Source organism: Nicotiana tomentosiformis, chromosome 2 (genome assembly GCF_000390325.3).
Source record: "Nicotiana tomentosiformis chromosome 2, ASM39032v3, whole genome shotgun sequence".
Classification (NCBI taxonomy): domain Eukaryota; kingdom Viridiplantae; phylum Streptophyta; class Magnoliopsida; order Solanales; family Solanaceae; genus Nicotiana; species Nicotiana tomentosiformis.
The window spans coordinates 129,465,716-129,480,232 of record NC_090813.1 but is presented as its reverse complement, the minus strand read 5'-3'; the positions used below and the strand labels follow the sequence as shown (position 1 = coordinate 129,480,232).

Below are 14,517 nucleotides of genomic sequence, written 5' to 3'. Positions count from 1 at the left end.
GCTAGTGGAGAATTCTTTTTCTCCTTTTCCTCATCTAATTAGTAAATAAGAGGAAATAGAAAGGGGGGTAATAAATCGGCATGGAAAAGGGATTAGAAAACAAGAAAGTTAACGATTTATCAAATAAGGAAAAGTGTTATTTTTTTGAAAAACAAAAAACGTTGCCGAAAACAAAAAAACGTTGCCAACAAGAATCGATCTTGTATCATTACGTGTCCAGGCACCCAAACTTCAGCCTCCAAACCAAAGCACCCATTGGACTTTTTGGTTAATGGGTGCTTGCTAATATAATATATCAGTTTTCATAAAAAATTTCTATTAATATACCGAGTCTCCGTCGGAGTCAGTGGGTGTTGCAGCACCCAGAACCTTACACGTGGGTCTGCCCCTATCTTAGATCATTTTTAATAGTAAAGGGGTATATTTGGCCCTTTGCCATAAAAAAAAATCCTCACACTTTCTTAGTTGGTTGTTTTTTAATCAACAACTACCCACTCAAATTTGCAATTATTTTTTTATTATCTATCTATATAGAATAACAAAATCAAAAATATGATAGGCTGCCAAGTGGAATACCCACAATTCAACACGTGTCAAAAATTAGGACAAATCTCTAAGATAGTTAGAGTTTCAAATTCAAACTACAGATCAGGAAAATAAACTTAAATTTATCAAATTTCAAAAACTTTCAATCCGCCCACGATTGAGTTTTTGCAGTTATTCTATTCATTTATTTATTATTATTTATTATTACACTTACCTATTAAAACTTAAAAGGTATTTCTGCAAGATGTATGTTGAAAGTAGACATGCAAAAGACATATGATTCGGTAGAATGGGTATTCCTAGAGCAGGTTATGAATGGACTAAACTTTCCTTCTCATTTCACTCATTGGATCATTGTCTGCCTAAAAACTGTCGTATTGTATTCAAATCAATGGACAACCATCATAGGCTTTTGGTGCAAAGAAAGGATTAAGACAGGGGGACCCATTATCTCCATTCTTGTGTGTATTAGTGATGGAATACTTTAGTAGAATTTTGAAGAGATTGGGACATGAACCTGATTTTAATTACCACTAAAAATGTGAGAAAATAAAAAGTATTCAACTGGGATTTGAAGATGATTTCCTTCTTTTCTCCAGAAGTGATGTAAAGTATGTTCATATGCTATTTGAATGCTTTCAGGAGTTTTCCTTAGCTTCAAGACTTATTGCCAATAGAGAAAAAAAAGTTCTATATATTTTGGAGGCGTGGGTCAGGCAGCGCAACAACAGATTATAGAGGTAACTGGTTTTGCAAAAGGTGAATTACCAATTAGATATTTGGGGGTGCCTCTAAGCACTAAACGACTCTCAGTGATCCAGTGCCAACCACTACTAGAAACAATAATAGGAAGGATCCACTGTTTATCAAAATTATTATCCTATGCAGGGAGAGTTCAATTGATAAAAAATGTGTTGTTTTTCATTCAAGTATTTTGGTCACAAGTAAATTGTGCTGCCTACAAAGATTGTCAAAGTTATTGAAGCAACTTGTAGAAAATTCTTGTGGTCATGTGAGGTGGAGGCATCAAAAAAGGCATTGCTAGCATGGGATAGAGTTTGCTACCCACAAGTTGCTAGAGGGATAAATATTTTAGATGTTGCTTATTGGAATAAAGTTGCAATATGCAAGCTTTTACTGAGATTATGCACTAAAAAGGATAGCTTGCGGGTAAAATAGATTCACAGTTACTATATAAAGGACAGACATGTGTGGGATATAATACCAAGACAAGCATCATGGGTGGTTCAAAAAATACTAAAGGCCATAAGCTATGTTAAACAAATAGAAATGGGTGCAATTGAATTTGAGTCCTTGACAATCTTCTCTGTAAAACAGTTGTACACTAAACTGAGGGGAGAATTTCCTAAGGTTTCTTGGAGAAAGCTAGTATGCAATAATCTAGGAACTCCTAAATGGGTATTCATATTGAGGTTGGTGGCACATGGGAGAATACTTACCAGAGACAGATTACTTCATTGGGGAATGGATGTAGCACAATCTTGCCCTCTCTGTAATAGTGGGATCGAGAGTATTTCACACTTATTTTTTCAATGTGACTATACTGCTTATATCTGGAATAAAATCTTATTCTAGTAAGGAGTAAACAGGAAAGCCATAGATTGGTTGGAGGAATTAAAGTGGGCAGAAGAATATGCAAATGGGAGAAGCTCTAAAGCAGAAGTTTATAGGATAACACTTGCAGCAAGTATATACTATGTTTGGAGGGAAAGAAATCAACGGGTGTTTCAAGATAAATATTTAGCACTAGATTTTATTATAAAGCAAATAATTCAAGAAGTTTGTTGTAGGGGATCAATGAAGCCAAGGCTTGCTCGGAAATTGAAAATGTTGAACTTTTATCCTTAGAACTAGGATAGTAGTAGAAGTTTATAGTAGATGTTTTGCTTAGCGTCAATTGTTGGAGCAATATGTTCAACAGTCTACTGATTTTTTATCCTTACGTATATAATGACCAATTGGTAATAAAATTCTTTATTTACCAAAAAAAAACCCAGAATTACTCTCCCTTTTTTGGTTGGCAGTTATAAAAAAAATAAAATTCTCTCACTTTCTTAGTTGGCTGTATTTTAATCAACAACTACCCACTCAAATTTGCAAATATTTTTTTATTAATAAAAGTGAGAAAAAAGGAGGAAAACAGTCGGAATTATCCCACGACTGATCGTGCTCCCAAACATGGGCTTCCAACCAAAAATTCCTATTTTGAAGTATTTCTTTTTCCCGGATTCATAAAGTACTTGCATTCTATATGAAAATTCTTTCTTCCGGATTACTCAACTGTCTAAGAATTTGCTCCAATAATTCCACTTCCATATAAAGAGTTATTTAACTGATATGGAAGCAACTCTAGCATTCTGTTTTTTTTTACCTCAAATGTTGAGAAAAACTTTAGGTAGTGATTGTCTTAATAGATAGATATAAAATTCATGCATTTTTGTGCTTAAAACATCTATTTTTTTCAAAATATAAAATTCTGCCAGATATTACATATCCGTTACCTTGCTTAGACTATCATCGGATGAACATACAGAAACTATGCATATATATGAAATATGTGTAGTACAAGTATTCATCTTTCTGTCTCTTAATATTTGCCTCATAATTCTACTCTAATAAGGAATCTGATTTTGTCGGGTGATCGTATACATGCTTCAATCGGAAAGTATGTTGTTAAATTTTTTAGGAATAAAAAACAGGAAATTCGCTTATATCGTTGAACTACTATGTTGTCAGACCAAATAATTTAAAGTTGAGGACTACGACACATAACCTGAGGCTGACATTTACACAAAAGACATTTGTTGAGGAAACAACTTATCCTTCATTTCATATGAACATCTTTAACTTGCGTCCTTGTGAGTTTAATTTCGTGTTAAAATTATATTTACCTTATGTTTTCTGTTTTGCATTTACAATGACAAAGGAATTGTATTGTTTAAAATTATTAGCGATTTAGCTCAGTGCACGTAAGTGAGTTTAATTTACTATTAAAATTAAATTTACCTTATGTTTTCTATTTTGCATTTACAATAATTTTTTCTTTATGTTAAATAGGAATATAGCTATTGGATTGCGGCAAAATTGGTGAATTTGGAACTTGACCGGGGATGGTCATACTTGGCATGCAACAAGTATACTAGAAAGGTTGATAAAATTGGAAATAAATACTTTTGTAAGAAATGCAATGAAGAAGAATGCTCTATTACTCATAGGTAATTACTATATTATATATATTTAAAATTATATATAAAAAATATGCACAAAGTTAATCAAAATTGAGTTGCTGTATAGGCTTCAAGTTCGTGTTATGAATGGAACCGCTTTTATCTCATTATTGCTTTGGAATCACGATGTTATGCAGCTTATAGGGAAGTCCGCAAAACAACTTAAGGAAGGATTAGTTGAGGTATAATACTAAACTTAATTTAGTTGTCAATTAATATAATATTGCTAACCTATGAAATTTGGTGTAGATTTCAATTGCGGATGCTGACTATTTTTATCCAAATGAACTGGATGATATTCTTTATAAAAAATTCATGTTCAAGGTTATTGTTAATTAAGCAAGAGAATATTGAGTCACGGGTCGAAGTCTACAATGTTCTTATGATTACTGATGGTGATCATCATCTAAGGGAATACGGCCACAGTTTATTCGGCGACACTGTCACTATAAACATTTTTACTCACAAACCTGTGAATACAAAATTTAAGTATAAATACTTTTACACTCATAAGATGAATGCTTTTTTCCTTTATTTTAAGAAGATGAAAAAGATATTACTTTAAGAAAGTGACTCATGTATTTATCTTGATTGACGGCGTGGTTATTAAGCAATGGCACAGATATGATAACGCAAGACAAATTGCTTTATGACTCCAAAAGTGATATCAATAATTAGAAAGACATACCCTAGCAAGTATATCCGCAAATAAACAGCAGAGTCCTTTAGAAGATGGTCAATAAGCTCAGGTTCAGGCATTTTCGGTGCATCTGGTATCCAGTTCAGGAACCTTATATGCGCCCTCCAATCAACATTACTTAGTAAAAAATTATTAGTCAAAATTATGCAATCAATGGTAGTAGTGCTCTCCAACTCCTATTAAATTTTTGCTATTTTTGTAGGATCTTATGGCCGAAAGTTAGATGAAGTGTGTTTTACAAACTCCCATCGAGAAAAGCGTATCAGAAAGTGGATCGTCCGTGTTAGAAGATGGTAATGCTTGCAATGCAAAAATATCTCCTTTGAAGACGTATGACAAGAGGAGTAGATCCGCTAATAAGGCATCAGCAGTAGCCGGACCCGGAGTTACTAATATGTGAAAGTTAGTTTTGAATATTTTTTTTATATTTAAATTTATAATCCATTTTGTACACATGTGATTACTCCGCACGACAATTGTTGGTATGCTTCAAAATTATGGATAAATCCTACTCTGCTGCAATCTATTGAGTTTAAGTCCAGGTTTGTCAACATGATAATTTTGTTGTGTGTACTAAAAAAATATTAATATGATTTTTTTATCTTACAGATGGGAAGACTTAATGGCAGACGGAATGTAAGTGCGTCACTTATCCTTTTTATTCTTATTATTCTTCTCACTCTTGGTGTAATTACTTTATAAAATAATATTTAACTTATACAAAGAAGTTTGGCTTCAAATTCAGCTCAATAGTTCCATCAGACATGTCAACAAATTCTATGTCGAATGAATGAATACAATGTAGGAACTGATGTCGGTTCCTCAACAATGGTGTCGTCACTTTTCATGTCCGTAGCTCTAACTGCTCTTGCTTCTTATTACTCTATAAAGGACCTGACAAAAGTTTTTTTGAGCGAAGAAGAGGGTATGTAATTTTGTCTTCTTATTGATGGTCCGATACATTCTCATTGGTGTATTGTTTGATCTCCACTGAATCAGAGGGTTTACTGGTCAACAAAGTCAAACTAATGTGCTTCATTCCTTTTGCTCTAAACCTTAGTAGTCTTTAATTCTAATGAACTTAAGGCGTGTAATGGAAACACCATTACATTCAATTGTTGTTCGCGCTGTTGTAATTTCTCACATTGTTTTTTATAATATAATTAGAGAACTATGGAGGTAAACTTACTTTGGCTTATCTGGTAATTGGTGCTGCAGGAGCTACTATAATGTTGTTTATATATTATTTGTGATTATATTTTTCATTTTAATTTGGTCATTTGCAGGGAGGTTTGATTATCAATGGTTCTCCCAACGACAAAACTCTATTGTAAATGTTGCTCGAGGGTATGGAGCTACTATTTGGATTTTTCAACATAACAATGAGTTTTTGCAACTTGGGATATGTCCTTTTAGTCATAACATGTTTATAGAGTGAGTTCATCTTATTTCGTATTAATGCTTTGTTTAGCCCTAACTTCTGTACGATTTTTTAATTGTTGAAGGTTTTGAAAAAACATATTTACGAGGGACAATCCAGTACACACACGCCATGGAAGAATATAATTGTTAATTTTGAGGCTATAAAGAATGGACATTAGAAAATAGTCGTATATTTCTTTATTGTGTTTCCTTATTACTTTATTATACATATATCCATTACATTTATATGTTCCAAAAAATAATAGCATTTCAAATGAATTCCGACATATATTTTCTTATAAAAAATTATATTTATTATTCTCCACGCAACGCGCAGGTACGGATACTAGTTTCTCGTAATAAGAAACAAACCACATTTACCAAACCATGTTTAGATCAACGAATTTCCTTTATTGCTTTGTTCTATTAACTTTTCATATTAATATTTATTTACATCGATGTGGGTTCTTGGTAATTCCTTAACACTTATTTTGCATTCGCCTAAGGAGGCTAGAACCATGTTTAACTGGTATTGTCACCAAGTTCATATTCTGAAGCGTGAAATGAAGGACTTCACAAAATCCAATCATAATTACTTGAAATGTCAAATTACAATTACTTAACCAGAAATGTTCAAACCACGTACACAACAAAACCAAATCCACATAAAAATTCTTATTCATCGTCTAAAGGAAGAGGTCTGCTCAGAGAATTGAACATTGAAATTCGTCAACCAAAACACAGTTCAACTTTGCAACGATAGTTTATCAAACGACGTGGAGTACCAGAGACCAGATTGGATAAACCAACAGAAGGACAATACCAACTGTGTTAGATATACCATTGCTTTGGGTGAAGGAATTTCTGAATCCACCAGATGCTCTGATGTGCTCTTGGAGGAGATAGCAACCAATCAAAAGACACACCACAGTGCCAACCCAATTGTCTCTGAAAGTTTCGGCAAAGAGGTTTGGTGCAACCACTAGAAGTAGGATTAATGAACCAGGCATCTCCAACCAATCTGTGATCCACGACAATATTATAAAGAAGGGTTAGCATGTAGCGGCGTCCATAAAAAGTGGGATTAGTAACTTGGAAAATTAGGCAACTAACTTGCTACAACAAGTTACAATATGTTGATACTATATATAATGTTTACAGTGTCGGAGCATATAAGTTAAATCCTTGCATATATATTAACACCATAGAGCAAGCTTTTGTACCATAAATATCGAGCAGCTAGATACATAAAGGAGCTTAAAGTAGTATCTCACAAGTTTTTTCTACCATCAATGGTTAAGTGTCGGAGCAGGTAAATATATTTGTGATGGTTATGCTCAAATATTCTAGGAGAAACTACATTAAGTTCATCATTGAGAGGTACAGAATGCAAAAGGTATTACCATTATATGCAGATCATGTTATACGCTTCAGAACACATTTTGAAGAATCTACCAAAAGAAAGCAAAATCTCAAAGACAAACCTAGTGATTGTTCCCAGATGGCCATGCTGCAACTTCTTCAAAACTTTCTATATTATCTCTAAATTATTCAGTGAAGCACTCGGCACATTTTCCATTGACAAACAATTCACAGTTACAGAAAGGAAAGTGCTGGTAGTATGAATCAATTAGTTGAAAATTATTGCTCTTGGTGGCTGGCTAGTATCTCATCTCTGTGTGAAGCTCAGGGTTATCAGCTGTATGAATCCTCACTCATCATGTTTCTCCATTTAAATGGAGTTTATAGAAGTACATTCGCATAAATAAAATTAAAGTTAAATATCCATGCAGTTTGGAAGATTTAGAGACATATCTCTTCTGTGATCCATGACATGTCAAATTGGTACTTAATAAATTTGGGGTGCATATTACTTGCTAGAAAGTGTTTTCATCTGTTTTTTGAATATTAAGAAACAGTCAGCGGAGAAGGTAACACAAACTTGGATTACAAAGCAAAAAACTTAATTGCAGAAAAAATAAAAACAATAACCAATAGGTTGTTTTCATCAGAAATCAAAAGCTAATGTTCATACCTGGAAAATGTCGTGGAAAGAAAAGCCTGAGTACTACTGCAACGAAAGCAATCCATTTCCCAACCTCTCCTCTGGAGATTAAAAACGACAATTGATTAATGAAGAAAAGATTCTCTGAGAATCAGGTAGCGATCAAATGAAAAGAGAATTTCTTGGATGACAAAAAGCAAGGAAAATCAAATAGTAGCAAACTAGAGAAGTTTACCTGAATAAGTGGAATAACACTGAAGGGAAACTGAAGAAAATATAGGGGATTAGAAGTCCAGTCAGCATATTTGTTCTCCAGTTTGTCCGGTCCAGTATCAGCAAATAACTGCAGATAATATTTGCTTCACTGGTTATTACCAAATCCACCAGGAAAAAGGTGTAAACTCTAGGTTCTATTCTACAAGAAACCATTGGATAATACAAACCTGTGGTTGACTATGAAATAAATTTACGCATTTTGAGTTACTTGCAACCAGCAAATTGACCACATTCCACAAAAATAAATCATATTTTACCAGCTTCCCTTACAACATCAAAATATACTTATTCCAATCTATGTTGCGCGGACTCTCCAAAATGTTGCAGCACTCATGCCGGATCCTCCAAAAATACACTACTTTTGAAAGATCCAACAAGCACCCGGCAACATTTTTGGAGAGTCCGAGCAACATAGATTCAAATAGTTGAATTACTTCATCTAAAAGCTTAAAACAATTATATATTGCCGACATTTACTTAAATATTATAGTAAGTTTTCTTTTACTTCAACAATAAAAGTGAAGCATCTAAACAACAAAGCAAGAACACTACACATCATGCACAAAAAAGCAACCTCCTGCACAAGGTAGAAAGCAGAGAAAGAGTAAAGGCCGAGCAATGAAACGGTTGAGCGGAAATAAGCTCAACGCCTCAACCACAGAAAGAACAAGTAGACAATCTAAAGAGCAGTGCTAGGAAATCATAGAAATCTCAAACAGCTCATGTTACCAAGATAGGAGTTGAGCAGAATTTAATTTGGTGCACCAAAAGTAGTTACAACGTTTTGAAATGAACCCTTCTTTAGGCCTCAAGTGCATATTTCATGCCTATAAAAAGCTATACCTCGATGCCAGACAATATGAGCATCATGTCATGTTCTTTGGAGTGATTACTTAATATCAAGGGAGTAGGCTAGTTCTTTTACAAGGACACACAAGATTACTTAACTTTATTTTTGGATATGATCAAGGCAAGCATATGCCGTAAAATTAAGCTTTGCAAAGTAACACAATGTTTTACACAGGTTCTCCTGATGTCTTCTTTTGGCATACTTAATTTTTCTTTTCTTTTTTTTGATATCCGTAGTATCCGAGCCAGCTTGCGCGCACCTTGACTAGTTCCACAGGATACCTGCTATCTCCTACCAGCAACAAGCATAAGGTAACTCTATCCACCAAGTTGGGCATACTTAAATTGATTGAGATGATATCGCAGTATCTGTTATTGCCTATAAAACTTCATTGACAAATCAAGGATAACGAACAAGAAAAAAGAAGACTTCCAAGATTTCATTACGGTATTAGCATAAGACAAATAGACATCCCATATCCATGTAAAGGTGGATTCAAGATTAAGAGTCAACAGTTTGAAGTTCCACTGCACCCACTAAGATGTAGAGAGAAACCCCTAGACTTCTTTTTGCATTGCAGCAAGGGAGATCAATGACAGAGATTCTCTGACGCAGTGCAACTATGTTTAGGATGAAACGTTTGTCAAGAAATGCATGTCAACACTTGGGATGTCTCTTCCCTTTTAAATAGATACCGCGAAAATTTCTCCTGGACCTGACCTCCTCATGTTTTCAAAGTAAATTACTTCTTTGAGATCTAAATAAATAGACACAACATGAAAAAAATAGATAGGAAAATTACTCTTAGGAAATTATAGGGCAATGAGTTGGTATTGACCTCTTCATAATATGTTAAAAGCAAAGTAAATTAGAACGGGGTTAATAATGTAAAAGCAAAGCATTGAATTTGAGGGACTATAGATACAACACTAAGCTTTATAGTAACAAATTATAGCAACTAAACAGGATGATCCCCAAAATCACGGAAAAGAAAAACAAAGATGGTATTCCATATCATGCTGAACTGAAGTTCTAGCTGCAACAAGCTCAAATGAAGTCATTGAGTTGAAATATGGACACTAATATGCACAGCAATTTTCGTCCAACCAGGGCAAAGAGCAAATATTTAAGCATATTGGATCAATCCTATAATGCACGTATTACTTGGTGGAATGAAAAATATTATCCTCTCCTACTCAGTAACTTTCCCCAGCAAACGTGTCAATGACAATAAGGCACTCCAACATGTCTCATTATCTAGGATTTAATATTCCTCAGAGGATTAACAAGGCTGTTGGTTCTCAAATGCAGTGTCAGCCTAGAAAAGTTCATACATTAATTTTGAGGGAGCCAGTTACACATCCATGGTAATCATAGTGGAATATGCCTAATCCTTTTCCAGATCAAAAGTCTCTACTTTCCAACTAAGTTATCAGTTTTGCTAACTGAAGAATTTTTCAACCAAGTCATGTCGTGGCCGATGGATAACCGAATCAGTTTGGTATACCATATTATTGTAGACTTAAATATTGCTTGTTCTTTAGTCGATGTATAAATTTTGATCTAGCAGCACACATAATTTGCATTTCTCTTTCCTTTTCCGTAGGTGTACTTGATATGCAATTTACAGTGGGCCGACACATTCAACTGCTGCTTAGTCGAATACTAAAGCAATTAGCCCCTAAATATGTTGGCAGAAGACCATCCTCTTACAAAAAATTAAATCAAACAAATTAAACATTATCTAATGAACAGCCAAATTCGTAAAAGGATCTTTTATTAATTCTCCAGAAAGTGAGAATGAACCCAAAAACCCAAAGAAAGCAATATGAATTTTCACTTTTTGAAAGTGAAACCCTCAACATTAAAGGAGACACAGTTTTGAGCTATTCCAGGTTCAAAGTCCGCTGACAAAAAGAATCTCATGGTGCAAAGCATTTCCCACTTTCCACATTGTGTTCGACATAAAGAAGTAAACAAAACTCATTCCAACAAACTTTAACTCTTAATCAGATAAGTATTTACTAATCGTAAAAGGGAAGGAAAAGGAAGTATTGAGATTACATGGCAGCAAAGGAGGAGACCCATTTGAGGAAAGAAGTGCCAAATCCAAGACCACCAAGTTTAGTGGCATGATCAAATAGCTTCTTAGCAGCTAATTTGAGCTCATTGATATCTTCATTAATCAATTTGTTAGTGTCTTCATCAGTTTTCATTGCCAAATAATCCATTCTCCCCATTTTTCCTTCTCTTCACCTCGATCGTACTAGATCTGAAAAGTTTGAAGTATTATTGATCTCTGATTTTAAACAAGAATACTGAACGTGTACAGTCTGTCTCGCGTGTTTTTGAGCTGTCTACAATACTTGCGGACACGTAATTCAGTGTGGCCTTACAAGTGCACTTCTAATCCGCTACTTCGACTGCTTTGACCAAAGTTTACGATCCGCGCTTCTTGCTTGGTTTTTTTATTTATTCAATTCAAGTTATCTGATCACACAAAAAAAATGTAAACCACATCACTGTCTCCGTGTAAGGAAATATAAAAGTGAGAAGAATTAGTCTTCGTATAAATTAAAAATAATTAATATATATATAATTTATGTATAATATGTGTATAACTATATATAATAAGTATATAATTTATGTATATCGATTGAAAAATTAATTACGAATCAAAGAGCCATCTGATCTGGACTACAAGCCCGTTTGGATTGGTTTAAAAAAAGTGACTTTTAAGCACTGTGCTTAAAAGTATTTTTTAAGTGTTGGAGCTTGTTTTATAAATAAGTAGTTACGTGTTTGGATAAAAATACTTAAGCTGAAAAAAAGTTGTTGAACTGTTTGGTAAATAAGTGTTGGTAAACAATTATTCTGTTAAATGACTAAAATATCCTTAAAGTTGTTAACACTAAAGTGTGTTATTTTTGGAGAATTTTCTTTTTTAAAAAAATAAAAAAAATATTTATGTTTAGATAATTTTTCATTTGAAGTTACTATATTAGTGCTATATATTTGTTTCAACTTTTTCGAATATTTTTGTATTTTAGTTTTTGTACTAGACAAATAATTATGACATTGTTTGTTTGACAATATAAAAGAAACGCAACCGTTCAAAATACAAAGAATTCATGAAAATAATTATTAGTAAATATACTATCAAACAAGGAGGAGTAAAATAAAAATGTGATTATGATTATTTACGTGAGAAGGAATCATGAAAATGAAATCAGGGCACAAAAATTTTAAAAATGGGGAAAGCCAATAGATATAAAATGGGATATGTCATGGAAATGGCATTAGAAATGGTTGACAAAAATGGAAATAGTGGAGGGAGAAGAAGGAAAAGAACGATGGGCTTTTGGCTTTGAAAGGATATTTGGGAAAATAAAAAATTATTCGGGATAAAAGAGTAAATTAAATGGTCAAACCCAATCAACTTTTAAGTTATAAAAAATAAGTTAGGATTTTCTAACTTGTTGCTTTTAGCTTGTTTAGGCTTAAAACACTTGGCTTAAATGTTATTTTTAAAGTTATCAAACATTCCAACCAACTAAAAAATACTTTTAAACGGGACAAACCAGCTTTTAAGTTAATCCAAACATCCTCTGCATAATCACAATGCTTGTAACTTACTATTGATTTGTGGATGTGGAATTTCATTTCAATAATTGCGCATTTCTTGCGGGAATGAATGATGTGGTCATGTGCATTTCAGTTCTGAACTCATGCGCAGCCTCTAGATCCCAAACTTCCCAAAACTATTGCAAATAGCCGATCTATGAATGAATGGTGTACGGCCATTTAATTTAATTTGACCCCTCGTGTTCAGTAACGGAGACAACATTTTTGTTAAGGGGTTCAAACAAAAAAAATTAAGAGAGTGTAGCTAATGAGAATTGAACCAATAATTTCACAAAAGTTTGAACCCCCTTTGCTACACTTCATGTTTTCGTACGTGAAAGTACGTCATAAGTAAAATTGATGAAAGTTCGGAAATGAGATGTTACGTCTCGTATTTTCGTACGTTAAAGTTTCGTCGTAAGTTAATCGACGTAAGTTCAGGAATGAGATTATTTTGAGATTGTAAGTATTATGCTATTTCAAGCAAGTGATAAGTCAATTCATGAAGGTGAGAGAGTAAGCGAATCGAAGAAAATGAATTTCGTCGAAGTTTGACATTTTGAGATAAAATATGGTTCAAGTTATAATACCCTGTATTTTTGAACTAGTATCGTACAAGACTACAAGGTACAACATGACCATGATAGTATGATGTATAAAGTGTGTTAAAAGTAAGTAGTATTTTAAATAATTTGAGATAATTTTTAATTATGTGGGTAATTGGTTAATTATTGGATTAGTTCGGGATTAATAAGTTGATTAAGGAAATGGGTGAATTATTGGATAGACTTGATAAAGGCCCAATGTGACAGCAACATGTGATCAATTAAGTGACTCTTAAATCACATTGCAAGGTGGCAAATTTGAAGGAATTTTGGTGGCTAAGTAAGCCTTATCAAGTGGGGCCCACACACAAAGATTAAAGATACATCTCTAATTCATTTTGAATCTCTACAATGTCAAAGAAGGCTTCAGCAAAAGTCATCTGAAGTTATACTACGAGACTTCTTAGAATAATAGCAACAGGATTTTGCGATTCTAAGGGAGTACAGTGCAATCTTTCTCAAGAATATCATACAGATTTTTTTCTACTTCGATTTGTCGTTATGTGTTGTCGTAATTGACGTGTGTTAGAGGGATTATCAAGAGAATCGGCTCAGGTATGTTAAGGTTATCCCTTCTGTCTTTTTGGCATGGTCCATACGATACAAACGAAACGAGCAAATGCACAACTTTCATAAATGACTCTATTCATAGAAATGCTAGAGATGCTTATGTTCTTGATTCTCCGTGTGTCCTATTATTCTATCATCTGTTCATGGGTCTCAGAAAAATACGTAGTTGATAAAATTTATCCGAAGGCATATTGATCTTATGACATACCGAGAAATCTTTTTAACGCACTTCTTATGCATTTCATGCATTTATACATGTACATTGACCCATGACCAGATGGCGTTATATACGCGTATATTATATGTATATGGGATATGGGAAAAGGTTACGGTGTTATATATGCACCACCACCTGATCAGCTGGTATACATTGACGATTTGCCCACAATGGCCGAAATTATATGATGGGATGCCCTCAGAGGCTTGATGATATTATGAACGCATATACCTATGCATGGTATGACATTTATACGCATATGCATGGCATTATAAATATGAAATGATTACAAAACTATTCAGACTTACATGCTGAGTCTTTTACTCCATGTTTCTCTATGTCTTTTATTTACTGATTTTCATTCCTTATATACTCGGTACATTATTTATAATGACGTCCATTTGTCACGACCCCAAATTTTCTCCGTAAGATGTCGTGATAGCACCTAGTCTCT

General features: G+C 33.7%; 1 protein-coding gene and 1 long non-coding RNA gene across 3 annotated transcripts; one reads left to right on the top strand and one right to left on the bottom strand.

Annotated features, from left to right (window-relative positions):
• The first annotated feature begins 4,335 nt into the window (after positions 1-4,335).
• LOC104105634 (uncharacterized) lies at positions 4,336-6,042 on the top strand. 2 transcript variants are annotated; one of them, XR_011413541.1, is made up of 4 exons: positions 4,336-4,896; positions 5,104-5,130; positions 5,781-5,841; positions 6,000-6,042. It is a non-coding gene; the product is annotated as an uncharacterized lncRNA (long non-coding RNA). The 2 variants fall into 2 exon arrangements; XR_011413540.1 differs by having other exon boundaries at positions 4,337-4,896; positions 5,781-6,042.
• Positions 6,043-6,488: 446 nt separating this feature from the next.
• On the bottom strand, positions 6,489-11,560 carry LOC104105636 (cold-regulated 413 plasma membrane protein 2-like). Its single transcript, XM_009613983.4, has 4 exons — positions 11,112-11,560; positions 8,157-8,264; positions 7,952-8,022; positions 6,489-6,937 (listed from the first exon to the last, which is right to left on the bottom strand). Exons 1-4 carry the CDS (start codon positions 11,285-11,287, stop codon positions 6,684-6,686), a joined length of 609 nt encoding a protein of 202 aa, XP_009612278.1. The 5' UTR covers positions 11,288-11,560; the 3' UTR covers positions 6,489-6,683.
• Between the last annotated feature and the right edge of the window lie 2,957 nt (positions 11,561-14,517).

What these genes read in the sequence shown, in the direction of transcription:
- LOC104105636 (XM_009613983.4), bottom strand. Translation starts at nt 11,287, where the DNA reads ATGGGGAGAATGGATTATTTGGCAATGAAAACTGATGAAGACACTAAC. An exon ending in GTGTTATTCCACTTATTCAG is followed by an intron (nt 8,023 to 8,156) that starts GTAAACTTCTCT and finishes TTTAATCTCCAG; the next exon opens with AGGAGAGGTTGGGAAATGGA. An exon ending in CTTTCCACGACATTTTCCAG is followed by an intron (nt 6,938 to 7,951) that starts GTATGAACATTA and finishes CGTGGATCACAG; the next exon opens with ATTGGTTGGAGATGCCTGGT.